At 54.4% G+C, this 27382-nt stretch overlaps 1 protein-coding gene across 2 annotated transcripts in view; it reads right to left on the minus strand.

Annotated features, from left to right (window-relative positions):
- The window catches only part of CACNA1B (calcium voltage-gated channel subunit alpha1 B), a 200241-nt gene that overhangs the window by 16469 nt on the left and 156390 nt on the right, over positions 1-27382 (minus strand). For both annotated transcript variants that reach the window (XM_060100653.1, XM_060100655.1), the window contains exons 27-37: positions 27057-27194; positions 26124-26325; positions 25753-25917; positions 25326-25436; positions 24902-24985; positions 18172-18177; positions 14869-14985; positions 14409-14474; positions 12751-12842; positions 10548-10692; positions 4838-4965 (exon numbers count right to left, since the gene is read on the minus strand). In XM_060100653.1, coding sequence (XP_059956636.1) covers positions 4838-4965; positions 10548-10692; positions 12751-12842; positions 14409-14474; positions 14869-14985; positions 18172-18177; positions 24902-24985; positions 25326-25436; positions 25753-25917; positions 26124-26325; positions 27057-27194 — 1254 coding nt within the window. The remainder of the gene's footprint in view (positions 1-4837; positions 4966-10547; positions 10693-12750; positions 12843-14408; positions 14475-14868; positions 14986-18171; positions 18178-24901; positions 24986-25325; positions 25437-25752; positions 25918-26123; positions 26326-27056; positions 27195-27382) is intronic.

Genomic DNA, 27382 nt, shown 5'->3' on the forward strand with positions numbered 1-27382 from the left:
ACGCTCCTGACCAGAGGGGCAGCTGCTCTTGGTCTACCTGCGCCCACACCCCCCTCCTCTGGGGCCCTTGGCCTCTGGACTGTCTGACCTTCAGTCCACCTTCAAGAGCCCAGAGGCAAATCCGGATGAGATGCCTGCTTCCTTGGCACAGGTGGGACCTGGTCCGCATCCTCACGGCCCGGCCAGAAAGCTTTGTGCACACTGTCTCATGAGGCTGCCTGTCCCCAGCCAGCTGGAGGGGTCAGGAGTCAGATGTGGAACCGAAGTGCCCTTGAGGTTGGAGTGTGGGCAGGACAGGGCAGGAGGGGCGAGAGGTGAGGTGTCATCATTCCCAAACCAGGCAGGGAGTGTGTGCTGTGTTTGCATTTCGGGCAGGGAAAAGTATGTCAGATGGAGGCTCTTAAGTAGCACACCTTGCAGGCCAACCTACTAGGGCAGTTCTTCCCTAAGCCAACGGGTGGCGCAAAACAACGCAACAAACTGTACATGTATCCTTATAATGAATCTGGCAACTGGAAAGGAAACGTCACAGGTCATGGCAACCCAGGCAAGAGGAGCCCATCCCGCCCGCCCAGCCTTGCGCAGTCTGGAGGTGGAGCCGGGGTAGGCTGGACAGGCAGTTCCCGGCTGGGGCCTGGGCCGGAGAGCCCCAGGAGGCGTGGCAACCCACAGACAATTTCTAGCCGGGAGACGTTCCCTACAGAACAGCCTCAGGCCCTGTGTGTCCACCCTGCACACAGCACGACCATTGGTCCATCGACCCCTGGGCCTCATTCACGGCTGTCTGGCCACCCCTCCCCTCACTCCCTGAGTGCCTGAGCCCCCAGGGCCCCCTTGGCCCAGCCTTCTCTGCACACCTGGCTCTCCTGACTATCCCTGCCTCTCTGAGCACACTGTGTCCTTCCCTGGGGTCTGCGGGTCTGGCTAAGGGTTCCCCCTTGACCCCGGGTAGGCACCCCAGCCAACGCTGACGCTTGCCTTTCCTGAAAGATGGCCCCCTCAGTCTCACCAACTCCAAACTGTGTTGTGTTTACTTCTGGGAAAGAGGGAATGAAGAGGAAGCCCCATTCCGGCCTCACACAAGGTGTGTGCTAACCTTGTGGACCCAAGGGACCACCACAAAGAGGCTGGAAGCCTGGCAGAGGCACAGCCCCTACCGTCACCCCTGTTCCTCGGCCCAGCTTCTCTCTTCTACCATCAAACCCCTCAGCCGCCACCAGAGGAAAAATGTGGGCCTGATCCTGTCACTCTGGTTCCAAAACTGTTCTCTCTGTCTATAAAAAGAAGTCAAAGCTAGCTGTCTGGCCACCCTTGCAGCCCCTCTGCGATGCGTCCTCCCCGCGAGCCAGGCACCCAGCCCCTTCCCCTGCCCCCTGCCCCCACCCTCCTCTAGAGCGAGCTCCGTCCATCCCGCTCCTTCAGTTCAGCTCAGCTGCCACCTCCGCTGACCCACCAGCCAGAGGTAACCTCTCCCTCCGCAGACACACCTGGCCTGCAGCTTCTCTGCCCCGCGCCCGGCTGGGCTGAGCAGAGCTGAGAGCATGCGCCTGCTTCACTGTGGACCCCAGGCCCCACCCAGCACATGGCACACGCCCAGGGATGTTTACTGGACAGATGGATAACCATGAGGATGAGCAGGCAGATCACTGACGGTAGCGGGTAGTGGTCCTCCTTTTGAGTCTCTACACTTCACCACAAAGTGCTGAGGCAACGGCAAAAGGGAGGGTGGGGGAAGGCGACACCAGAAAGCAACAACCCCGTGCCTTCCTCATCCCCCCACAGCACGCATGTGTACACACATATGTGCACGAACATGCCCAAGCATACCGGCATTCACACACATGTACACACACATGAAAAGATGGACTGCAGTTACACACAGGCACACAATCACACGTGCTGCACATGCAAAAACACGTGCATACACACATGTGCCTGCCTGCACATAAACACTCACATGCTCTCGGATGTACACAGACCTGTGCACAGACAGCACACACATGCACATGCTTGTGCACACTCACGTAATACACACACATACACACACAAGCTCAGGAAATTTCACAGTTTGTTTTTGTTTCAGCCTCCCCAAGAACGAGGAGACACCAGATGGTCCCTGGGAAATAAAGATGGTCACAGCCCTGCACCTGTCACAGAGGCTCGTTGAAGGCTCAAGCACACTCTGCCCTGCCCAGTCGTGGGGTACAGACCCAGCCTGCTCAGCTGCCTCAGCCGAGCCTTCCGCTGCCCCAGCCGCTCGTGGGAGAAGCAAGTCTCAGTGTCACTTGCAGGTCATGTCTGTGCTACTTCCGGACTGGAGGTCTTGTGTTATCTTGCATGGTATCTTGCTCTGGGCTGAGGCTTACATTTTGCTATCTACTCTTCCATAAGCACTTCACCATATTCCTGAATGCCTATGCCCTCCAGAGGCCCCAGTTCTAGAACCCTGGAGTTGGGAAACAGTCAGCCGTCTCTGTGCACAATCACAAAGCTGCAGTCTGACCCAAGTCCACTTCTTCTATGTCTTAATGCTGCTCCACCTGGGGCTGATTGGGGAGGTGCTGGGTCTACAGTCCATGAAGATCTGGGAGACATGATCCCCCTCTCGCAGTCCTGAACGGACCTGCCTTTTCCTGTTAGTCCAAGTCATGCTCTATACAACATCTCTGTTTTTCTCCTCTAGAAAAATATATGCCCAGAAGCAGCAGCATCTCTTTAGACCACAGTCAGGATGACCCTCCTGGAATGAGTCTCAATCCTGCCTCAACTGGACTCTCTCCCGCCCTCTGCCTGACAAGGACCAGGCCTTGGGTGTGGTCAGTCTCCCCTCCAGTCTGACTGGGCCTTCCTGACCAGAGAACCCAGGAATACCCCCTGAGCCTGTGGACTCAAGCATGTGCTGTGGGCAAATGTGCTGATGCATCAAAAAAATGACAAGAATCTCCAAGACCATGAAAAATCACATACAACACGAACCATAAATAACAGCCAGGCTTGTTCTACACTGTGTGAAAACTGTCAATTTTTCACTACACTGGAACACACTCAGAGACGCTCTGGGCCTGGAAGAGCCCCAGGGCCCTGGTGCTGCCCAGACTGGAAAGGGCCTCACATAGCACCTTCTGGATCCTCACTGTGATGGGATAGGGGATCCAGGGAGACTGCATAAGAAGTGGGTATGGGAGCCCAGCCAAGCTCCCAGGCTTTTGGGGCCTGGATGGTCAGAAAGCTCCAGAGTATTCCCCTTTCTGAACTTGGATTCAGAGTTCCAGGTGCTCTGTGGGCAGCAGGATCCTCCCATGAGGACACTGACCATCTCCTCCAGGCCTCTACCACACAAAGGGTGACCAAACACAGAGCTGCGCCACAGGGACGCGGGCAGGCCAGGGAGCCTGAGGGAGAGGAGGCGGGAAGCGGCGGCACCCCAGTTCCATGGTCTTCTCGTCCCCCTGGAGCCCCTGCCCTGGTGCACAGTTCACTCCCGGGCTCACCGTGAGTGACGCGCTGAGCAGGCCTGGGTCTTACCGACGGCCAGATCTCTCGGGCCCTCTGCGTCCTGTGTTTTGCTGCAGACAGTGCACCCTTAGTAACTGCTCAAGTCACGGATGGAGAGGGTCAATGAGTGAATGAGCAAGGGAATGAGTGAGTGATGAAGGAACAGAGAGAAATGGGCAGATGGTGGATCCGTGCTGCCGTGCTGACCCCGAGAACGAAATGTCACAGGTGTGCAAGACTCTCCCACGAAACACAGTCTCCACCGCCTCCTGATCCCAAGCCACTCCCTTCAGGACACCCCTGCTCCGTCTGGAAGCGAATCGCCCCTCACTTATGCAACAGCAGCGCAGTAACCCTCTTTTACCAAGACCAAAGGGCCTCAATCACACTAGACCCTTCCTGGCAGCTCATCTGATTTCAATAAAACTTTACCAAGAACCCTCTATTCGCAGCCTGGGCTGGTGACACAGAGGTGCATTTGGTTCTTGACGTCAAGGAGATGGCAGGGAGGGAGAGCCCTGAGTCCACAGAGGAGGATGTCCTAAGGCCCCACATTATTTCTGCCCACAGAGGCCTCAGAACTTCACAAGAACGGTGAGGCCCTGAGAGAAGGTCCTTCTCCTTTTCCACACGCTCTCCACGACCCCAGACGTGAGAAGACAGTGAGCCCCTGTTCAGTAGGAGCCCTGAGTCTCACAACCCCCTGAAAACCTTCCATGACCCCCAGGTAACCTCCGACGGGCTGGACTGAGGGTCTGAGAAGAGGATTTCTCAGCCCAGGGAGCTGTATACTAGAACACCGAGAGTGAGAATGAGCGCGCCCCCTGGGAGGGGGGAGCAGGATGGAACCCTAACTGCAACCAAAACCCAAAGGGGGAACACTCACTTGAAACATGTCTGCAGCCACCAGCCCTGTGCTGAGATCCACGGGTGGCAGGGACCACCCCTGAGGACCACGCAGCGTGGGGCTCACTCACCACGCAGCCCCGTGCTGAGATCCGTGGGTGGCAGGGACCACCCCTGAGGACCACGCAGCATGGGGCTCACTCACCACGCAGCCCCGTGCTGAGGTCCGCGGGTGGCAGGGACTACCCCTGAGGACCACGCAGCATGGGGCTCACTCACCACACAGCCCCGTGCTGAGGCCCGTGGGTAGCAGGGACCACCCTGAGGACCACGCAGCATGGGGCTCACTCACCACGCAGCCCCGTGCTGAGATCCGCGGGTGGCAGGGACCACCCGAGGACCATGCAGCGTGGGGCTCACTCACCACGCAGCCCTGTGCTGAGATCCGCGGGTGGCAGGGACCACCCGAGGACCACGCAGCGTGGGGCTCACTCACCACGCAGCCGGGTCGTACTCAGCCCAGACCCGGATGAACTCGTCCAGGTGGTGAGGCCCCAGGATGGAAGAGTCCCGCGTAAGGTACTCAAAATTGTCCATGATCACCGCCACGAAGAGGTTCAACATCTGCAGGACAGGAAGGAAGAGAGGTGACATCCAGAGACCTCAGCCCGCCCCCTCCCCCACCTCTCCACCTGCAGCCAAAGTCTCCGTGTGAGGCGGATGGGGCAGCAGACGTCACTGACTCAGGCAGAGCCCGCCCGACCTGCGCTCTCCACAGCCTTGCAGAGGGCTTCCCAGGCCCCTGTACACTGCCACCACCAGCAGCAGCAGCCTTCCCCAGGTTCTAGGTCCCACAGGCTAACCCCAACCCAGTATTTGTCCTCTGAAGGCTTCTGTTCTCTACTTCTCCCACCCCATCCTCATTCAGGCCCAGCATCTCCTGTCCATGATGTGTCCTGCCGTCTAGGTTAATCTTCTCCACTGTGCGGTCCCCACCCTCTCCCCTTCTCAGGTAAACCTTCAAGGAAAGTAGCAACTTTGGACTTAATAGTTTGGGCTCTAGAGAACTACAGCTCAGGTATTTTGTTTTGCTTTTTTTAACTGAGTTGAAATTCACTCAACATACAATTAAGTCTACGATTCAGTGGCATTTAGTGTACGCACAATACTGTGCAACCACCACTTCCCTAGTTTCAAAATTTTTTCATCACTCCTAAAGAATACCGTGCACTCCTGAGTAATCACTCCCTATTCCTCCATCCTCCCATTCCCTAGAAACCACCAATCTCCTTTCTGTACCTGTAGATTTGCCTATTTTGGATATTTCGAATAAAAAGATCCATACAATGTATGACCTTTTGTGTCTGGCTTCTTTCACTTAGTGTGATGTTTTCAAAGTTCATCCATGTTGAAGTGTTTGTCAGAACTTCCTTCCTGTTTATGGCTGAATAATATTCCTTTGTAGGTATGTACTACAATTTGTTTATCCAGTCATCCACTGATGGACATTTGGGTTGTTTCCACCTTTGGCTGTTAATAGTTAATGCTGCTATAAATATTCATGGACAAATTTCTGTGTAGACATATAATTTCATTTCTCTTGTGTACATACCTAGGAATGGGATTTCTGGGTCATATGGTAATTTTATGATTAATTTTTTGAGGAACTTCCAAACTGTTTTCCACAGAAGCTATTGTTTTTTACATTTCCGTCACCAATGTACAGAAGTTCCTATTTCTCCATGTCCTCACCAACACCTAGTATCTTCTGCTTAAAAGAAAAAAAAATTATTCTAGCCATCCTCGTGAGTGCGAAATGGTATCTCATTGTGGTTTTTATTTGCATTTCCTTAATGACCAAGGATGTTGAATGTCTTTATGTGCTTGTTGGCTGGCCAGTTGAATATCTTCTTTGGAAAAATGACTATTCTGATTCTTTGTCCATTTTTATATGGTTGTTTCTCTTTTTGTTGTTGAGTTGTAGGAGTTCTTTATATATTTTGCATATTAACCCCTTATAAAATATTTTCTCCCATTCCTTCTATTGTATTTTCATATTTTTATAATATCCTTTAATGCACAAAAGTATTAAATTTTGAATAATTCAATTTATCTATTCTTTTTTCTTTTCTTGCTTGTGACTATGATGTCAAATCTAAGAATCCTTTGCCAAATCTGAAGTCAGGAAGATTGGTTCCCTATGTTTTCTTCTAAAAGTTTTACAGTTTTAGATCTCACACTTAGGCCTCTGATCAATTTTGAGTTAATATTTTCACATGAAGTGACGTAAGGGTCCAACTTCATTTGTTTGCATGTGGATAACCAGTTAACTCCTCCCCATTTGTTAGAGAAACTGTTCTTTCCCTATCGAATGGTCTTGGCATCCTTGTCAAAAATCAATTGGCCATAGATGTTTGAGTTTACTTCTAGACTCTCAATCCTATTCCATTGCTCTATATATTTATCCTTATGCCAGCACCACATTGTCCCCCACCCCCAGGCTTTATTAAGGTGGAATTAACAAAATTGTAAGATTCTTTTTTTTTTTTTTTTTTCTTTTTGCGGTATGTGGGCCTCTCACTGTTGTGGCCTCTCCCGTTGCGGAGCACAGGCTCCGGATGCGCAGGCCCAGCGGCCATGGCTCACGGGCCCAGCCGCTCCGCGGCATATGGGATCCTCCCAGACCGGGGCACGAACCCGCATCCCCTGCATCGGCAGGCGGACTCTCAACCACTTGCGCCACCAGGGAGGCCCTGTAAGATTCTTAAAGTGTACATTGTGGTGATTTGATATACATACACATTGTGAAAGGATTCCCGCCATCTATTAACTAACACATCTATCACCTCACATGTTTATCTTTTAGTGATAGAACATTTAAGTTCTACTTTCTTAGCAAATTTCAATTATATAATACAGTCTTAAAAACTATACTCATCATGTTTTACATCAGATACTCAGACTTTGTTTATATAGCTGAAAGTTTGTACCCTTTTATCAACCTCTCCTTATTTCCCCAATCCCCAGGCCCTGGCAACAACTTTTCTACTCTGTTTCTATGATTTTGACTTCTTTAAAGAAAGATTCCACATATAAGTGATACTATGCACTATTTGTCTTTCTCTGTATGGCTTATTTCATTTAGCATAATGCCCTCAAGGTCCATCCATGTTGTCACAGATTGCAGGATTTCCTTCTCATGGCTGAATACTACTATTCAATTGTGTGTGTGTGTGTGTGTGTGTGTGTGTGTGTGTATCACATCCTCTATATACATTCATCTGTTGATGGTCACTTAGGTTGTTTCCTATCTTTGCTATTGAGAATAATGCTGCAATGAATATGGGAGTGTAGATATTGCTTCAATATCCTGTTTTCATTTCTTCTGGATATATACTCAGAAGTGGAGTTGCTGGATGAATGGAATCAACAGAATAATGTCATGCCTCGGCTCACCCTTGACATGTCCAGGGAGTGTTGGTCCTGTGGATGGTGTGGCATCATGAATGTGGCTTTCTATGGAACTGTATTTCTGCAGCCAGAGCACAGTGAAGCCAACCTGGTAGGCTCAACCTTGCACCCATGGATTGGCTGGCTCTTGCAGCACCAGATGTCTTTGAACTTCATAGAGACCAGTGTCCCCACTACCTACAAGACGGGTGACTCTCCAGAAAGCTTTCCTTCCCCACTGCCCACAGTGGGTCTTCTGAGGTATCAGGGAATGACCTCAACATGCAAATCCTCTCCTTGGTTTCTGGCAACTAGTGAAACACTAGTTTCATAGATTTTTCTGTATTTTTCTATCAATATGCAAGCTCATCTGTCTCAAATGCACACCTTTTCCAACTACCCCAACCTTCTACTGTACCTTCCAAAACTCACAGTTCACCATCAACAGAAATTCTTTTATCTTCATCTTACCTGAACATTTTTCATTTCCCATTGCTCTAGGTGAAACACTGATAGCCCCCTCCATCCTCTTAAGAAAAAAGCCTGCCGTTTAAGGCTTGTGGTGTACCAACCTCCCCCTGCTTCCTGGGAAATGTGCACCTGACTTGCTGTATTTGTCCCCACATCTACTCTTAACTCTTTTTTTTTTTTTCCTTTTTCTTTTTGCGGGACGTGGGCCTCTCACTGCTGTGGCCTCTCCCGTCGCAGAGCACAGGCTCCGGACGCACAGGCCCAGCAGCCACGGCTCACGGGCCCAGCTGCTCCGCAGCATGTGGGATCCTCCCTGACCGGGGCACGAACCCACGTCCCCTGCATCGGCAGGCAGACTCCCAACCACTGCGCCACCAGGGAAGCCCTACTCTTAACTCTTGTTGCTGTTAATATCCACAGAGATGGGTCAACTATTGCCTGGCCTCTCTGATCCTTGACCTCCCCCCAGCCTCCCGCCATCATCTCAGCCCCTTACTTGTATGACTGTGCAAAACAACTCATTACCAGTGACCACCAATGAACATTACCATTACCACCTCCAAAGTCTTAACCACAGATGTCTCACTCTCTGCCCACAGTTCCTATCCTTCTGGCTCACTTCATCTAATGCTTGTGTCCCATGGGGACCTCTGATCCAGTGGTCCTGCCCCTCCCCTCCCTCCTGGCCCCAAGCCTGATCCCACATCCAGCACTAAAATGATACTTTTACACACATTGTTTTCTCCCTCCTTACACTTGTCTGGTAAATTCCAAATCTGAATAATGCACTTTGCTACCCATGGTGCCAAGTAGAGAATATGGCCCGAGAAAAGCACAGACTGTGCTGGCTGGTCCTGCATGAAAGTTATGACTATAAATCTGAAGTGTCTGCTCAGCACGGCCCACTGTGGAAAGGAGCTGTCCACTCTTGTTATGCTCGTTGCTTCTTATTATCTCTTGAACCTGCTGCAGTAAGGCTTTGATCCTAACACTCCAAAGAAATTGTTCCTGTGAAGGGCGCCCATGGCCTCTACCTTTCCACACCACAGTCATCATTTTACTTTACCTCCCAACAATATTTCACATGGTTGATGATTCCCTCCCACTAGGGACACTTTCTTCCCTTGGTTTTTAGGGGACTGCCCTCTCCTGGCTCTCACCTGCCTCACTGTTCCGAATCAACTTCTGGACCCCATGCTCCTTTCTGTCTCCTAAATGCCCCCAGGGCTGAGTCTTCAGCCCTCTTCTCAAACCACACTCTCCATAGGTCAGTGCTCCTCGAATTTAGCACACACAGAATCACCCGGGGAGCTTGTTAAAACTGATTCCTGGGTCCCTCTCCCAGAGATCCTGATACAGCAAGTCTTGGAAGGGACCCAGGAATCTGCATTTCTAACCAGTGCTCAGGCAATGTTTAAGCCGTGGGTCTCTGGACCACACAGGGACCTAGAGGGTATCATCAAGCCTGATGGATACACCAAATACTAACGACGACGAATTCACATCTCCAGCCCAGAGGCCCCCACGTGTCTCTAACCCCTCCCTCCTTATCCCCATGCCCACGGCTCCCCAACCTTTCCATCTCGGGGGAAGAACCACTCACTCCATCACCCCAGCAAACCCCAGAAGGCAGCATTTTTCCCTCTTTTACTCTCATGCCCATGTTCAATCATCAATCGTGTCAGCTCTACCTTTACAATGCAGCCCAAGTCCACACAACTTCTTTCACACCCACCCTCTCCAACTGTCACCTCCAATTATCTCCTGCTCACTTACAGCCTCTCCTGACCAGAAGCCAGAAGCCAGAAGAGTGAGGTTTTAAGATGTCAAGCAGATGATGCCACTGCTCACAGTGTCCCAGAGCCTTCTGCTGACTTGTAATAAAATCCACACCCTGGGACCCAGCCCGCTGACACCTCCAACCTGACCCCATGAGTTTCCGTAGCTCATGGGCCACAGGCAGGCTGGCTGGAATTCTGCTGCTTCGTATCTTATCACCACGGTGCAAGTCCTTCTAGAAGCTGAGAACTGAGGGACAATTGCCCTACAGAAACTTAAAACCCCTTCCACAGAAGTAAAGGCAGGCCCACAGGAGCTCATTACCCAGTGGGTCCTGTCAGGATTAATGAGGTCTTCATCTCTGGGGAAACGAGGACCATCGACATGGAATCAGCTTTCATGTGACATGGATCAACATCAGGGACCAGCAAGAGACTAGGGGGGCCCAAGGTGGTCTGAGACCGGCAGACGCAGGCGACGGGATGGGTACAGCGTCCGGGACTCACCAGAAAGGAGCAGAGGAAGATGAAGGAGACGAAGTAGAAGTACGCGAAGTCGCTCCCACACTCGGCAGCATTGGCGAGCGCGTCGCAGGCCCGGCTGCCGAGGCAGGACAGCATGATCTCGTGCCAGGCCTCCCCGGTGGCGCTCCTGAGAAGAGGGCAGAGCATGAGGCCCAGGAAGGAAGGCCCAGGACCGGCCCTGGGAGGGAGCCTGGGAATTCAGGAGAGCTGGGTTCCTTCCCACAGGGATCCTGCACATGTGTGAGGTCTGGGTATCAGATGTTGCTTCTTAAAAAGAAACCTCAGGCATTAGCTTTTCAAGCTGATCATAACTGGGGAAGCACTAGTTACGGGAAAGATCCACCGCACCAGAAGTCAGCACCATGGCGACCTCCCCTCTGTGGATTCTGATCTCCTCCCCAGCACGCCACCGCCCAGTCTTCCCTCCACCCTTCCCTCTGCGCAGGCCAAACACGCGGGCGTCACCCTCGCCTCCTCTCCCACCGTGTCCTGATCATCAGCTCATAGGCCTTCAAACCAGCCAGACACGTACTACCCCCCACTCCCTGGGCTGCTGCAACAGCTTCTTAACTGGATGCTCGCTCCCCTGCCAGCAGCCCAGGGATAAGATCAATGAACCCTCAATGACCCCCCTCACTCCCTGCAAAAGTTAAAATCCACATGACTGCCCACAGCCTGCCCTTTCCCTGACCTCACCCCCTGCCGCGGTCCCCACTCACCCCACACCAGCCACCCCAGCTTCTACTGCTTCTCAAACACATCAAGAACACCCCCACCCTGAGCAGCTACTACCGAGGCCCCTCCTGCGTGGACTTCTGCTTCTGCACCAGGGGCCAGATGTGCACCAGACCTGCAGGTGGGCCAGAGGCCTGGGTCCCCCCTGTGCCCCTATGTGGTCAGCCCTGGGCAGAAGCTGGGCCCACTCCCTACGGACAATGGCTGGGTCAGCCCATGCCAGGCCTGAATGACGAGGGTGCCCACATGTGACACCAAGATGAGGAAGGAAGAGAGATCTTTGAGATCAAAGGCTTAAAACCAAGGCTTACTTCATGTCTTTTGTGGCACAAGGCACACTATTAATAAACAAAGAGATAAAGTTAATGTAATAGCTAAAGTCCAGAGAAACGACACTATTTGGGGAAAGTGTAAAAAGCCTAAGGATGCTTGTTCATCTGCTGCAAAGAACAAGTCAAAAACTCTCTCCAGGCTGCTCAGTGAAGCAGGCCTGATCTGAGCTCACTCTCCATATAAAGAAAAACTCCCATGGTGCCCAGAATGCGTCTGCATAGGGCGAGATGTGCTGGGGGTCCCCAAGGGTGGGCCTGGCAGCAGCCCGCCCGATGCATTTACGTAAGTGAACACAGATGGTGAAATCTCAGGAAAGGGCCCAAGGCAGGGTGTGCTGTCAGGACCCCTCCACCATAAGTCACTATAAAGAGCTCTTTTCTCCCCTCCTAGGGTCATGGGGAAGGAGGGAGACACGTTCCACTCTCTGGCCTCCGCCCACAAGTACATTCTCAAGCCATGGGGGTGGACAGCCCCAGCCCACGGGTGTCCACGCCTGACACCCATGGCTGGGGAGCCGTCCCACACACATCCGCGCAGGGAGGCCTCTGAGCTGACACCAGCCTATGCTCCTCCAGGCCCCGCCCTGGTGCTCCCCCTGGCTGCACCCCCGAGCCTCAGGAACAGCTGAGGCTGTTGGGCAGCCTGTTGGGAGCCTCAGCCTCCCATCAGAACGGCACTTCTGGCCGGTTGGGTTCCCTGGGCCACTGAGTGGGTACAGGCTGCTGACAGCAGCTCTCCACTGCCCTGCTTCTCCTGATGGCACAGGTCCCCGGAATCACTAAGGGGAGCAGACGGGAAGCTTGGGGCCGGCACACCAAGAAAAGTCCTTCGGACACCTTCTGTCCTCCCAGACCTCTCGGGCTGCAGCCCCACTGGAGGCCTTGCAGCTGCCGCCGGGGAGCAGAGACAAGGTGGAGGAGGCGAACCCGGCCTGGTGCTCTCAGGCTGACCTCCTCAGGGCCTCCCCTTCAGGCTGTCTTGAGGCCCAAGAACAAGCAGGAAAAGAGGAGAAACTGGAAAGGTCCACTGCGGAGAAGCCAGTGTGACCAGGGCTGGGGGGTGGTCCCATCCTGAGTGAAGAAGCCACTGAGCCTGGACCCACCTCCCCACAACGCACCTGAACAGCAGCATCAAGGCTTGTAGAAACGTCCGAAAATTGTTGTGCCGGTTGATGCTGGTGTCGTCGTCCAGGGCGATGTTTCCAAATACCTGAAGTGGAGAAGAAGGCTGCAGACCACTGCTGCTGGGTCTTCAGGAGCTGCAGCCGGGCAGGAGATGGTGTGTGTGCACGTGTGCACCCACATGGGACAGGACACTGCCCTTAGCCAGAGAACCCCAGCAGAAGCCGCCACCACTGCTGCTGGGGCTGGTGGCTTCCAGCTCCAGCAGCATCTGTGCATTTCCAGGGTAGAGAAAACCTCTGGAGAGGCAAACGTATCCCTGTCCCATGGCCCAGCGTGCTCTGGCTCTGGCTCTGAGCCTGTCCAGGGATCTGCCAGCGTGACTAGTAAAAGGAGGACCCAGAGCTAAGTTTTGGTGGGCTCTGCCAGACAGAAGAAGGGAAGTGTTTTAAAATTCACTGCCTCATCAATGACTCCAAACCAGTAATTATACTGATATTACGATACGTCACTTGAACCTTTCTCTTTACACTTCTGTGTAAACATCACAATGGGCTTTCTATGCATTTTAATTTCTTTCTTTCAAGGTTAGAAATGCAAATGAGTCCCTAACTCTAAGTAGCTTAAAATCTGGAGTCCAGATGAAAATTTATGAATCATCATATATCCATCAAAAATAAAGACCAGGGGCTTCCCTGGTGGCGCAGTGGTTGGGGGTCCGCCTGCCGATGCAGGGGGCGCAGGTTCGTGTCCCAGTCCGGGAGGGTCCCGCGTGCCGTGAGGCGGCTGGGCCCGTGAGCCATGGCCGCTGGGCCTGCACGTCCGGGGCCTGTGCTCCGCAGCGGGAGAGGCCGCGGTGGTGAGGGGCCCGTGTATTGCAAAAAAAAAATAAAAAAATAAAAGTAAAGATCAGTGACACATGTCTTTGTATGCCCACAGACCAAAGCAAGAAAAAATATATATTTGTTTTAAACAGCATCAGATCTCAGAAAATTTTAAGCCAGACAACTTTTCAACCCCTGGAAATAAAGTTTAAAAATCACTTTTCAGCTAACCTTTAGACACTGTCTCTTTCCACTACAAACTAACATTAGAGTCCATCTCCCATCCCTACTATTGGAAAGTGGCCAGATACCAAAGGTATCAACTGGGACACTGCTTTGTGTATTTTAAACGTTTTCCCAAATAGCTGACAAAGCATTCTTTGACAAAATAAAGATAAAATACGCAAGCTAATTTTGACCAGGACAGTGACCTGGTATGATCCTGTTGACTTTTTCCTTCAACAGTATCATCTCCTGTACAGGATCAGGACGCTTGTCCTTCAGAAGTGCTGCTGGGCCAAAAGAATGACCAGCTGCTGCGCTGCAGGCCGCTCGGCGTCCTGCATACGTGCTCAAACACTCCACCACCGTGGGGGCCCAGCACCCAAGCAATGGTGCCCACCGGCGCCCTAGCACAGCCCAGCAGGATTCCACTAGAAAGCAGGGCCGGGCATCTGCCCACAAAGGGTGGCACTGCCTGGCCTCAGCCACAGAAGAGTCTCTCTGAGGATTAAGTTCATACAGCACTTAGAACAGCACCTGGCTCATAGAAACGATGCCAAAGTGCGAACCTGCCGTCGTTATTGTGCGACGGCCCTGTGCACACCCACCTGCATGCCGATGATGGCATAGATGAAGAACAGCATGGCGATGAGCAGGCACACGTAGGGCAGGGCCTGTAGAGACAAAGGGAGGACAGGTCAGCTCCAGGAGAGAGGCCTGCCCCCTTGCCTGAGCCTCGTCTGGAGAGCGGATGGTGGCCGGGTCTCTGGGGCCACACTGGCCTCAGCTGACTGCAGACCCACCCCACTGACCACCAAGCTACCGTCAACTTCTTCATCTAAAAATCAAGTCATAAAAGCCACCTCCGCCCTTTGTGAGCATAAACAAGATACTCTCCGTAAAACTGAAAGTGTCCTTACAAACCATCACGGGACAACGGGGACCACGGGAGGTGTGGGCACCTGCCCCGGCCTTCCCGAGGAGGGCACTCGGGCGGTGGCGGCAGAAGCCCCCCAGCCTGCACGACAAGGGAGGGGTCAGGCCGCGCCTGGCCATGCCCAGCCTCACCTTGAAGGACTGGACGAAGGTCCAGAGCAGGATGCGGATGGTGTAGCCTTGGCGGAGCAGCTTGATGAGTCGGGCAGCGCGGAAGAGGCGGAGGAAGCTGAGGTTGATGAAGTTGTTCTGCAGGGAAGAGAGGTTATGCTCTGACCTTCGGAGACCAGCCTCCCACGGGCGCAGGGCGGCCACTCCCCACCCCACCTCCCCAAGTCACTGTGCCCCAAAGAAAAGCGGGTGAAGAGAGAGAACGGAACAAAAAGTCACCGCTTCACAGTCTAAGCAGCAATCAGCCACCAGGAAACCTTCCAAGAGTGAAGCTTGTCTTTGCAAACCGCTTCTCATGCAGCAAATCAGAGAAACGCCCTCCACAGGGAGGGGTAGAGAAAAGTCCCATGAAGCAGCCCCCGCTGCCAGGTGGAAGGGGAGGGTGCCTGAGGCCAGGCCTCCAACACTGACGGCCTCTCACAGGGCACGGCCCAGCCGCCCAGGGGCAGGGCTACCACACAGCTAGCAAGGCCCCGGCCTGCCTGGGGCCCAGCCAAGAGGCAGGCCCTTCCTCCGGGCCTGGGCAGGTGCTCGCAGGCAGGTCACCACAGGAGGCGTAGGTGGTGTCAGTCCTGCTGCCCACGCCAGGGAAGACACCTCCGTAGCCCACTACCCGGTGTCTGCCCTAGAGAGCCCGAGCCATCTCGCACGGCCCCCTCATCCAAAGGGTCGAAGTCAGGCACAAACGGACCCAACAGTCTCTGGACTGCACAGATGACCTGGGAGCGAGGCTTCCACCCTGGCCCAGGGGCACCTGAATTCCTGGCCATCCCTTTTGGAGGCACGGCCCTGCTCGGTGTCCGTGAGTAGGCAGGGGTGCTTGCGGGCCCAGGCGGCTTCCTGCCCTGTCTGCTTGGAGACCAGGTGCCCACGCGCAGCCTGAGGGCAGCTTCCCCACAATTGGCTGCTTTGAAATATGCAAGCAGCTCAGGCTAGACACATTGTGCTGCCAGATGCAGTGGTCGAATACAGAGAAAAGAGAGCACAGGTGCAGCGGCAGAGCTCACGCAGGAGGTGGCGGGGCCTGGGCAGCGGGGCCTGGGCAGCACCGCGTCCTCTCTCCAGGGCTGCCCATCTGGCCTTGGCTGGGACGAGGCGACGGTGGAGAGACGGGCCTCACTCCGCCCCTCCACTGCCTGTCTCAGGGGCTGGCTTCTTTGCTTCCCACCAAGGACTCTGGACTGTCTCTGCTGGCGACTGTCTACAGCTACCCTGGGGGACGGCTCCCGGGTTCTGGACAGTGCCACAGGGAGAGGGGGCAGTTGGCAGGCACGAGGAGGGACGGCTGTGGTCCAGGTCAGCAAGCAGGCAGACGTGAACCTCGGGCTGTGACCCTGGAGGGTGTACTCGTTTCCCTGCAGCTCCCTCACTGGCTCGTGCTGGGGCAAGAGAACCTCAGGGGTAGACAGGACGGATGAGACACATCCACACTCTCTATCTGAGCCCCGCGGGCCTGAGGACTCTCAGGTGAGCCAGTCGCCTCAGGAGGACGGGCACAGGGACGCAAGGGGGGACGGCCTACGGTGCCAGGGGACCCTTTGTACAAGACAGTAAAGCACAGCAAGGGGGTAGCTGCCACCTCAGGGGTGTCTGCTTTCAAACCACCTGCGCAGGTGGGTCTGGAGGGGCCAAGACCAAAGCAATTTGCTCAGACGGTTGGGACAGACAAGATTTCCTGAAAATACTGGGGGGAAATATAAGCTTCTGGGTAAGAAGGAAGAGACGGAGGCCACAGATGGCAGCGGAAGGCGCTGTTCGTTCCAGTTACTGGATGCGTGAACGCAGCCCCTTCCTACTTTCTGTTGAGACCCAGGTCCCACTCCTCCTCCCCGGCTTCTCTCTCGGGGCTCCACGGGCAAGTAGGAGAGGGTGCAGGTGCCAACAGACAGACAGCCCTAGAGAGCCGTGAGGGCGGAGGTGACAGCGGCTACAGATGCTGCAAGCACAGTGTGACAGGCTGAGCGCACCATGGCTGCACCCGGGCACGAGCCACCAGACACCACCATGCAGACTGCATGCGGGACGGCAGGGGCAGCAAGCACACAGCGGCCTCCCCCTGGCTGAGCACCGTCACCCCTGGCCTCAGCCAACCCCCTGGAGGTGGATGCAACCTGCCCCGACCCCCCAGAGTCCATGGTTTCTGCTGCACCCACGAGCAACCCCATCTACTTCCAAACCAGGCCCCTCCTTATGGCCCCTGCCGCTGAGCCAGGAAAGGTCAGCATCACAGCCCTCAACACGGAGCTGATTTACGCTGAGGGGACACTGGGCCCCAGCTCCACTGAGTGCCAGCTTCCACCTCCACACGATGGAGGTGTTAGGACAGAGAGAAGGAGAGAGAGCCCACACACGCACAGTATCCTGGACACTGGCATGAAGGCAGAGGAGGGCACAGAGCAGGCGGACGGGAAGGGCCGAGCAGAGACCTGGTGCCATGAGCAGAGCCTGTGTGAAAGATGTGGCCTGGTATTTCGGCAGCATCAAACAGCTTTTTCTCAAAACTCAAGCTTTTTTGCTCTGATTGTGAAACCCTTTATCACAAGCATTCACTTTCTGTAGCAGCAATCTCAGAATCTGCTACTTTGCACGAACTTGCAGTCATGGCCTCAGCTCACTCTGCTCCCAGCATCTTCTCTCTCCCCTCACCCGGAAGGAGGCTCCGTCCACAGCACCTGCACGGGCTCCACACAGGCTCGCTGACCAGGGCACACAAGAATGTGTGAACTGGGATGAAGGCCCAGACCTCTGCTCCCTCCTGGGGCAGAGCCCCTCTTTCTACTCAGGCCAACCCCCCCGCCTGGTGCCCCCCCCAGCCATGCCCCCACGGAAGATACGTCCAGCAAGGACCCTACAGGAGACCAGGTCAGAGGCCACTGTGCAGAGGCAAGTCTACTTAGTCTGCCAGTGGAAACAGCAGAAGGGAGATGACTGTGCAGCAGAAACCATGGACTTTTCGGGGACCAGGTCCAAACTCACATCCTACAAAACCTCCCCAATTCTGAGCCAGCCTCATCACTTACCTGCCTCTCACTCAGAAGCCCCTACCTCCTCTCTCAGCCCAAGGCCCGTTCCTGTGATCAGGTGGTCCCTGGGGGGCCCTCAGAAGCCCCGGCTAGACCCCAGGAGTCAGGACAGTGCGTGAGAGGCCAGAGGGGCAGGTGCAGCTGGGCTCTGAGCACAGGAGGTGACAGGAAGCAGGAGAGCGGAGGACCAGAGCAAGCAAAGCGAGGAGTTTTAAGAACTGTTTAAAGTCACAAAACCAACCGTTTCCTATATGTGATGTTTTCATGGATGGATATTTGCGTATTATTTACAAATTGGGATGTTTGAGCAGCAGGCGCACAACATACAGACGGAGACATGGTTTTCGCATTGTATGTTGGTTGGGTGACGTGAGTCAGCAGGTAGGTGTGGGTAAATCAAGAACAGAAACAGAAAACAAAAGAGAAAATGAGTCACCGACACAAGCAAAACTCAAACTCTGAATACTTCACTGGAAATTTTTAGGATTTTGGTAAACTTTGCATATTTTGCTTAAAATGTACCAAATCAAAACACATTTTTGAAATCTGTAGGTTATGCAGACAGGGGCATCATTTGCATTTCCGTTTGTAATGCAAATCCAAAGATGACTCGCAAACACTGATTTTTTTATTTCCAGGCAAAGAAATCAATGTCAGTTTTATGCTTGCTTAGAGTGCGTTCTCTACGTGAACCTGGTTAAGACTGTTGCTCTATGGTGATTTTTAAGTCGGGGGTGGGAACTGACACTCATATTTTTGCCTAAGGAAAAAAAAGTGCATCCACAAAGTAACATATGAAGTGACTACAATGGAGAAAGAAAAAAAGACACCGAAATCCACAAGACGGCTTCCTTTCACCTTTCCTCCTCCAGGCAGGACAGGGTGAAGACTGCCCTCTGAAATCACTAGTGGCCGGGGCAGCTGAGCTTTCAGACCAAGCAGCCTCTCAGCCCTCCCGCCAGCCCTGCTGGGCGTCCAGGATTGGTGGTGGCTACCCTGGAGGTCTTGCTGGGATTAAGTTCTCGAACATCTGCAAGCCGCCCTCCCTCGAGTTTCCAGCAGCTGAGGGGCCTCTCTGTGGGGAGGTGCCCCTGGGAGACAGTGCCTCTGTGACATGAGCCGGGCACCCCTGCCTGCCCCTCCTGTGGGTGCCCTCCCAGCCGTCACCCCTCTGCTGAGGGGGCACACATACGCCCAAACCCCCAGGGCTGTGTCCTTGCAGTTGGGAGCCCAGTGTCTGGATGCCTTTATCTGGGGCATAAAGACTCCTGTGCCCAAGGAGGCGGAGAGCCTAGGCAGAAACCACGCTGGGGAACTACTTCTGGGTGAGAAGAGATGCACAGCGAAGGGGCGGCACCCGGGCAGTGCTGCAAGGCCAGCAGCCGGGGGAACAAATAACCGTGTTTTGTTGTTAAGATGGCAGCTTTCAGCTTTTTGCCTGGATCATTCAGATTACTGACTTTTCAAAACCATGAAACATCTCACGTAAACAAAAGAATACGTGCAAGTATATGTACACACATGTATTTTAAATAAAGGTAATAAAATATCCATATATTCATCACCCAGCTTAAAAAACGGAATGTCACCATTACTTTGGAAGCCCTTCCTGTCTCTCTCTTCCCCAGATGTAGTAACTATCCTTCATTCTTGTTAATAATCGTTTTTCTTCACTGTTTTACCTCCAACTCTTAAAACACGTTTATACCTGCCTGTTCTTAACTCTGCGATGGGATTAGACTGTACATGGCCCTCTTGGGCTCAGGCACACCTGTGCTCTGACTCTGAGCAAACACCGCTTTGGGGAAGTATCCTCTTGATAAGGGGGCCATTCACTGTGTCAATAAACCACTTCTGCCGCCGCTACTGCGAACAACGCTGCCATGAACATCAAACGTCTCCAGGTTCCTTTGCCAGGCACCCTGGGCAGGCACACACGCCCACCCCTCCAGAGAGACCGAGCCGACCGACACCCAGCAGCAGTGTCCACATCCTCGCCTACAGCCGGCAACCTCAGTGTTTCTGTTTGACAAATGCTGGGTGTGGAATGGCATCTCAGTGCCGTTTCACTGTGCATTTCTTTGATTACAAGTAAGGTTGAGTATCTCTCTGTGGCCATTTGTGTTTTCTGTCTTGTAAGACGCCCCACCGTACCTCCTGCTCCCAGAAGAGCCTTGCACCTTCTGGACACTAACCTCCACTGTGAGCCTGGAAGGCCTCCACCCTCCAGCCTTACTCACTACATGTTGGCCTCACACTCTTCTCCCCCATGGATCTCAGCCCATCGCATCTTACAGGCTCACGATCCCTAGCCTTACGTCACTGGCCTGAGTCCCCTCCGGCTGCCCGCTGGACGACTCCTGGGAGGACAGCAGGACTGAACTCTAACATGGACCAAGTGCAGCCGGGCCGCCCTCAGCAAACCTGTTCCTCACAATTCCCTCTCTTTTCAGTGAATGACAATCCACTTCTCCAGGCACTCAGATGACAAAGTATGAGGCCATCCTTGCCTCATCTTTCACACCCACGTCTGCAGCTCTACCTGGAAATTACACCCAGAACTTGACAATGTCTGACCGCATCCCGGCTCCCAGATCCTCTCCTGGCTCACAGCAGTAACGCTCGGCCGCACACACATCCTCCAAGGCCCACTACCCAGTTGTCAGCACTTACATCTTTGTTTCTGAGAGCTTTCCCAGGCCAGGACACAATACCCAGGCCCTAACATTAATGAAGGGTGAACTGCTGAAAAAATCATTCTCTGGCCCCCTCCCCTCAGCAGCCTTCAACCCGCGGCGGACAGCGGCTGCTGGGAGAGCCCCGGGGTGGTAACGGTAGCTGACTTGATAGCGCCTTTCCCGGGCTGCCTGCCTCTCTGCTGGCTTCCAGATGAACGACTTGCACCACATTCTTGTCTCAGGGTCTGTCTCTGGGGGAACCCGGCTGTGACAGCCCTGACTGGGCTCGCTGGCTCTGCCTGTGCCCTGCACAATATTCTCAACAAAGCTGCCAGGGCTGTGGTCTTAAACGCCAGATCGTGTCACTCCTCTTCACAAAACCCTCCAAATCCTCCCATCTCACTCAAAAGAAAAGCCAAGGTTTACCGACTGCAAGGTCTTCGCTGTGCAGCCACAGCGCCCACCCTTCCTTCACCCCTGGGGCGGGGGTCTCTGCACTCGCTGCCCCCCAGCTGTCACCTGCTCGGGTTCCTTGCGAGCCCAGACTTCCTGACCCGGGGTCGCCATCTCAGTGGCACACAATCACGGCTCCCCAGTGTCTCACACCCTCTCTGCTTTGTCTTCTCCCTGGTCCCTGTCTGACACCACGTGTCTCTCCCATTAGAACGAGTGGGGATTTTCATCTTTTGTCACAGCACTTAGAATGGTGCTTAGCACATGATAGGCGCTGCATAAATATTTTAACACGTATACGTGAAGGAATGTGATGCAAATATCCTTCCCCTGTTCATGGATTGACCTTCCTCCTTTTGATACACAGAAACTGTATATTATCAATTTTTTTCCAGTTATGGCTGGTGCTTTATATATATTTTGCTTAACAAATCAGTCCTTATCTCAAGGTCTTAAAAATAATCTCTTGTATTTTCTTCTAAGAGTTTTAAAGTTTTTGTCTCTTATATTTAAGTCTTTTCATCCATTTGCAGTATTTTTGTGAATGGTGCGAACTAAGATCCAGTTCCTCTTTTTCCCTGTACTGATCATCAGTTACGCCCACAGACGGTCACACATCAGAGTTTCCACACGCGAGTGGGTTTGATTCCAGGCTCTTGGGCTACTCCACACGGTCTAAACTGCTACAGCTTTGCAGGAAGTCGCCTCCCTGGCACGGCACCCCAGGAGCACCTTCTTTCTATTAAGTATCTTGGCTATTTGGGAGCCTTTGCCCTTCCTTATAAATTTTAGAAGCAGCTTGTCAAATTCCAAAACAAACAGACAAACAAACAAAAAGAAAAACAAAATCATTGGTGCTTTTATTGAAATTGCATTGAATCTACAGATCAATTGGGAGAAACTGTCATCTCTATGACACTGACACTACTTATTAATTAACAGAATGTATAACTCCATCTACTCAAGTCTTGTTTAGCATCTTCCAATAAAGTTTAGTCATTTTCCACAAAGAGGTCCTGCACACGTACCTTGTTAGGTCTATTGTCAGGACTGCTGGCGCCGTAATGAAACGCAGCAAACTTACTTGAGCCATCTCACATTTAATCCGTTTTAGATTATTCTGGATTTCATCCACAGACAGCTCGTCTTCACGGGCCATGTGCCACCAGCCCAGCAACAACCCAGTGCACCGTGGAAGTGCTACATCCGGGGTCACACCTGGGCAAGCCTTGAGGGCACCGTCACACGACGGCTGGCCTGGCCCCCACACCGCTCACCTCTGCGGCACCACTGTCTCTTCCTCAGCTCACCCCTCCCCAGCACATCATGGGATGATCACTAAAGCTCGAGGAAACACTCCAACCTGGTTATGGAGGGACTGGCTTAATACATTGGTGCAGGCCTCACCAGAGCCCCAGGCAGCGTCGGCCTGAAAGACAGTGGTGAGGTCGAGCTCTGGTGATGTGCCCGATCCGCCAGAGTACGTGTGTGCGCGCGTGTGTGTGTGCGTGAAGGTGCTGGTGGTAAGGACCACAGGGTCCTAGGCAAAGGCTACAGCTCGGTCAGGCCTCTGGAGGGAACAAAGTTTGTGGCAGAGGCCACCTCTGGATGTGGGAATGGGCACCATGTGCAGGTCTAGGCATCATATGTTAACGTCCACCCCGGACACCTACAGCCATAGGGACACGAAAACCCCACGTGCCTTAGGCTGTGTGGACAACAGATGTCAGCAAGCCTCTGTCCTCCCAGCCCCCGCTCACACGGCAGACCCACAAAGGCAGTGACTGTGATGGCTGGGATGAAGGCTGTGCCTGGCAAGGCTGACCCAGCCATGGCCACTACTGAACACCAGCTCATTGTGAGCAGAGACCACCTTTAGGCCTCTACAGGGAACCACGCCTGGAGCTGTCACTCAGCCACTTGGTGGTAAGTTGCCTACCTGAGAACCTTTCACCCGGAAGCAACAGTGATTTGTCTCAACAAGGATCAGTCATATCCTGGGTGCGGGCCTGCGTCTGCTGATGCACTAGCGTCAGAGATTTACCAACAGGGGATGCCACATGCCATCAACTCAGAGCAAGCGGAGGCGGGGCAAAGGAGCAGGAGACCCAGGACACACCGGCATGTCACACTCCACATCACTCAGGAGGTGTCGCTCAGATAAAATGCTGAGATGGCCTCTTACAGGCACAGAAAAGAGCTGGCCTGGTGGGGCACCTCAGGGGGTTTGGGGTGCTGCACTTCAAGATGAACTAACGGCCAACAGACATACTGGGTGCCTGACCCGTAAACCGCATGGATCCAGGAAGCAAGGGGCCGAAGTGGAGGTGGCCCCTGTCACCATGACTCCAGCAGCCCGTTGGGACTTTGTGTCACCATCCCCACAAACTCAGGCTAGGCGCATCTTGGGGTCCTGACTCAAATGGGCTGGAGACCACCTCCACTGTGGTACCCAGGAAGGCCGTGGCGGCTCCTGTCGCTCTGGGTTCCCCAGAGTTTCCACGCTGGCCCTGCACAGGGGCAGGGAGAAGTCCGTCTGGAAATCAGGGGCTCCCAGGGCCTTTCTAGAGGTTCCTGGGACCAGTCTGAACTGTGCCTGGACCATCACAGCAGCCAGAGCCACACAGGGTATGGCAAGCAGGGCCCGGGCCGCACAGCACAGAGGGCTGGGTCACCTGGCAAGACCAGCAACCAGAGCAGCAGAGGGCTGGCCACAGGTGAGGGGACCCCAGCGATGACGCAAACCCCCAGTCCGGCAGCAGGCGCCCTGCTATCAACCCCGTCCTCCCAGAAGTCGTGACTAGCACCACCCTGAAGACAGCAACGCGACCCGACGTGAGGTGTGGGCAGAGCCAGGGTGAGCCAGGGCTGTGAGCAGATGCCCCCACCCTGCACGTGGCCCTTCACCCGCAGCAGTGTAGGCGGCCAGAGCTTGCTTCGCCTGCCCTCGGGGCGCTCGGGTGTCTGGGAAGCGACATTCCGGGCACAGCCTTTAGCCGAGGACTGGTGGGCACAGAGGTAAGAACTCTGCAGCTCTGAGGTGTGACCCACGCTGTCTCCAGGGCCCCTGGGGGACCCGATTCACCGGCACCTCCGGTCCTTCTCTCCCCATCCACCTCCCCAAACCTCTCTCCACGGGTTCTGCCTCGGAACACATCCTAAGACATAACTTTTACAAGAACCCTCACCTTGGTGTCTGTTCCTAGAGAATTCAACCTAAGAAAAATAAATGTGGTTTTTGCCATTTAATTCTAACTTAACGTGTTGTGCTTAAAGAATACTGCTTTATGACTCAGATTCTTTCAAATCTGTTGAGACAAGTTCATGTTCTAGCCCTCAGTCAGTTTTTAGATAAAATCCATGTATTTTAGTAAGAATAAGAATCTCCAGCATGTGTACACACACACACACACACCACGTATATGTAAAACAAACCTAATACTTTAAAATATTCTAAATTCTTACTGGTTTTAGTTTGTATCTTTTTGGCACCAGTTGTTAGATGTGTATGTATTAGATACACAGAAATTTAGGAGATCCTTATCTTCCTGGTCACTTGTTACCATGGAGCTCCCAGGTGATTCTCAGGCCACCGGCCCGGAAGACCTCCTGGGAACCAATTTCTTATCCAAGAAAAAGCATTTGCCGAGAGGACCCCCCCCCCGCCCCCCGCCAAACTCATCCCCACACTCGCCTCTGGAGAGGAGCTTCCATCTCCAGAGCTCGTGGGGATCTGCTCTGGGGGAGGCGCTAATGCCATCAGGGCCTGGAGGCTCAGTGAGGGAACACCTCTGGAAGGAAACCACTTGGGGCCCTGCGGGGCCAGGAGATGCTACTTACCGCAATCTCTGTTACTAAAATATCAGTAATACTTCCCAACACAGTGACAAAGTCAAAGACGTTCCAGGCGTCTCTGAAATAGTTCTGGAGAGAAAGAAGGGCAGTTAGTGCTGGGGCCGGTGAGGCTCTGCCAGACAAGGAGCTGCGGGAGGCGGCCTCTAGTCTCCCACCGCCGCTGCAGGTGGGAGAGCACAAGGCCACGAATCCAGAGGGAAGGAGCCTGGCCCCACCGCTTCCAGGAGCAGGGCGGGGGCAGAGGTGCGGGCAGACCCCGGCAGCCCCCTCCCTGGGGCCCCTCCAGGGTCACGTGTGTTCTGGGGGTTCTGGGAATCCCCAGCTCCAAACGGTGGGCCCCCGAAGGTCCCCTGAAGAGGGGGAGCCAGAATGCAGAAACCTAAAGGCCAGGAGGGGCCAAGGCACGTACCAGCACCCCGAAGGCGATGATCTTGAGCACGCACTCCATGGAGAACATGGACGTGAACACGATGTTCAGACACTTCAACATCAGCTCGTACTCGTAGGGCGCGTCATAGAACTGCCCGGGGAACGGCTACCGTTGGCCCCAGGCCTGGCTGCCCTGAGACACCCCACGGGGCCCACGATGACATCCCCTCACACTTGCCTGCTGCAAGGGGACCCCCTCCCGGTCCCCCTTGTCTCCCAGAACCTTCTCACGATCTCAGCCCACAGACGACTGGGGGCCCAGGGCTGCGCAGGCACCCTGAGCTGACCAGCACCCGGGGCGACGCCCACTCCCGCGCATACCCCACAGGAGGAGGCCAGCCCTCCACCAGGCTGGAGTCGGGTTCCCGCCCACGGGCGCCGGGGTCCACCACGCAGGCCCCACGCACCTTCATCATCAGCACCACAGTGTTCAGGGCTATCAGAGCCATGATGAAATACTCGAAGGGCGGCGAGACCACGAACGTCCACGTCTTGTACTGGAACGACTGCTTGTTCTGGGGCATGTAGCGCGTCAGGGGTCTGGCGCTGATGGCGAAGTCGATGCAAGCCCTCTGCACAGGAAGGGAGGGGCGGGGGAGCTGGGACCCTGCGGAGCCCCTGCACACCCCCCGCCCTCATCCAGAAGGCCTCCTCTGGGCAAGCCCTCCCTGCCCTGTGCTGGCCAGTGGTTCCCACACAGAAGGGGCGCCCAGGGGCCCTGCCTACACTGCCCACTGGAGGGCCGGCGAGGAGATGGAGTGGGAGGGGAGCCGCCTACCTCGTTCTTCTCCAGGCTGCATTCAGACATGACCTTGTCCCCCTGCTCCTGGAAGGTGATGATGATCAAGGCCACAAAGATGTTGACGAAGAAGAAGGGGAAGACCACGAAGTAGACCACGTAGAAGATGGACAGCTCCATGCGATACCCAGGGCTCGGGCCCTGCTCCTCGTAGGTGGCGTCCACCGAGTGTTTCAGCACCCTGGGCCAAGAACCAGCGCCAAGCGTCAGGGGAGCCCAGGAGGGCACGGCCCCGGGAAAGACGAGACCGTGTCACAGGTGAGGCTTCTGCGGCTGAGCCCCGAGACGGTGCCACGTGCGGGCCAGGCCTGCTCCTCAGGAGGGCCGTGGCTCCGGGCGGGGGCCTGTCTCGCCAGTAGGGCTGATACTCAGGGCTACTGGAGGACCTCCTAGAGGATGTCTCAGTGTGCCTGAGGTCCCACCCCCTGGAGGAGAGGTGGGAGAGGTCCAGCAGTCCTGCGCTGCCCGGCTCTCTCTCACCTCACACCTGGTAACCTGCCCACACCCAGCTTCACCTGTCGCCAGAAAGTCTTGGGCTGAGCGGGGTCTCCTGGCAGAGCATCGACCCTGCCTTCTGAAGGGTGGTCTTCTCAGCCCCAAAGGAAGCCCCCGGAACCCACGCATCCCTTGGGCTCCCCTTAACTGCGGCCACAGGCTAGCACAGGGAGACGCCAAGGGGCCCATCTTCCCTCCGGCCCCCAGCCACTAAACAAGGGTTTTCAGGAGGTCACGGTGCTGTGCTCTTGGCTAATCTCCTGCTCCCCAGGCTGCCCACCCTCGAAGGGTAGGCCCATGTCTCACCCGGTAAGTACAAGAGCCCGGGGGATATTTGCTTAGTGACGGACGCAGAGTCTGAGCTCCCCGCTCTGGCTGCCCCTCTGCTCTAGCCTGACCAACCAGGGGGGCACTCACATGGGCCACCCTTCCCCCGTGGACACCGTGAACAGAGTCAGCAGGGCCCAGAGCACGTTGTCGTAGTGGAAGTCGTATTTCTTCCACTGCCGCGGCTGAGCTTCCACCTCCTCCTTCTCATAATCCAAATACTGGCCCCTGGGAGTGGGAACACAGAGGAAGTCAGAGGTTAAAGACAAAGGATCCAAATAAACCCCTGTGTCTGCGGTCAACTGAATTTTGAAAAGGGTCATCCATTCAGTGGAGAAAGAACGGTCTTTTCAACAGATGGTGCTGAAACCACTGGGTATCTACAGGTAAGAAAATAAATGTGGACCCCACCTCAC

Source organism: Mesoplodon densirostris, chromosome 6 (assembly GCF_025265405.1).
Source record: "Mesoplodon densirostris isolate mMesDen1 chromosome 6, mMesDen1 primary haplotype, whole genome shotgun sequence".
In the NCBI taxonomy this organism is placed as follows: Eukaryota; Metazoa; Chordata; class Mammalia; order Artiodactyla; family Ziphiidae; genus Mesoplodon; species Mesoplodon densirostris.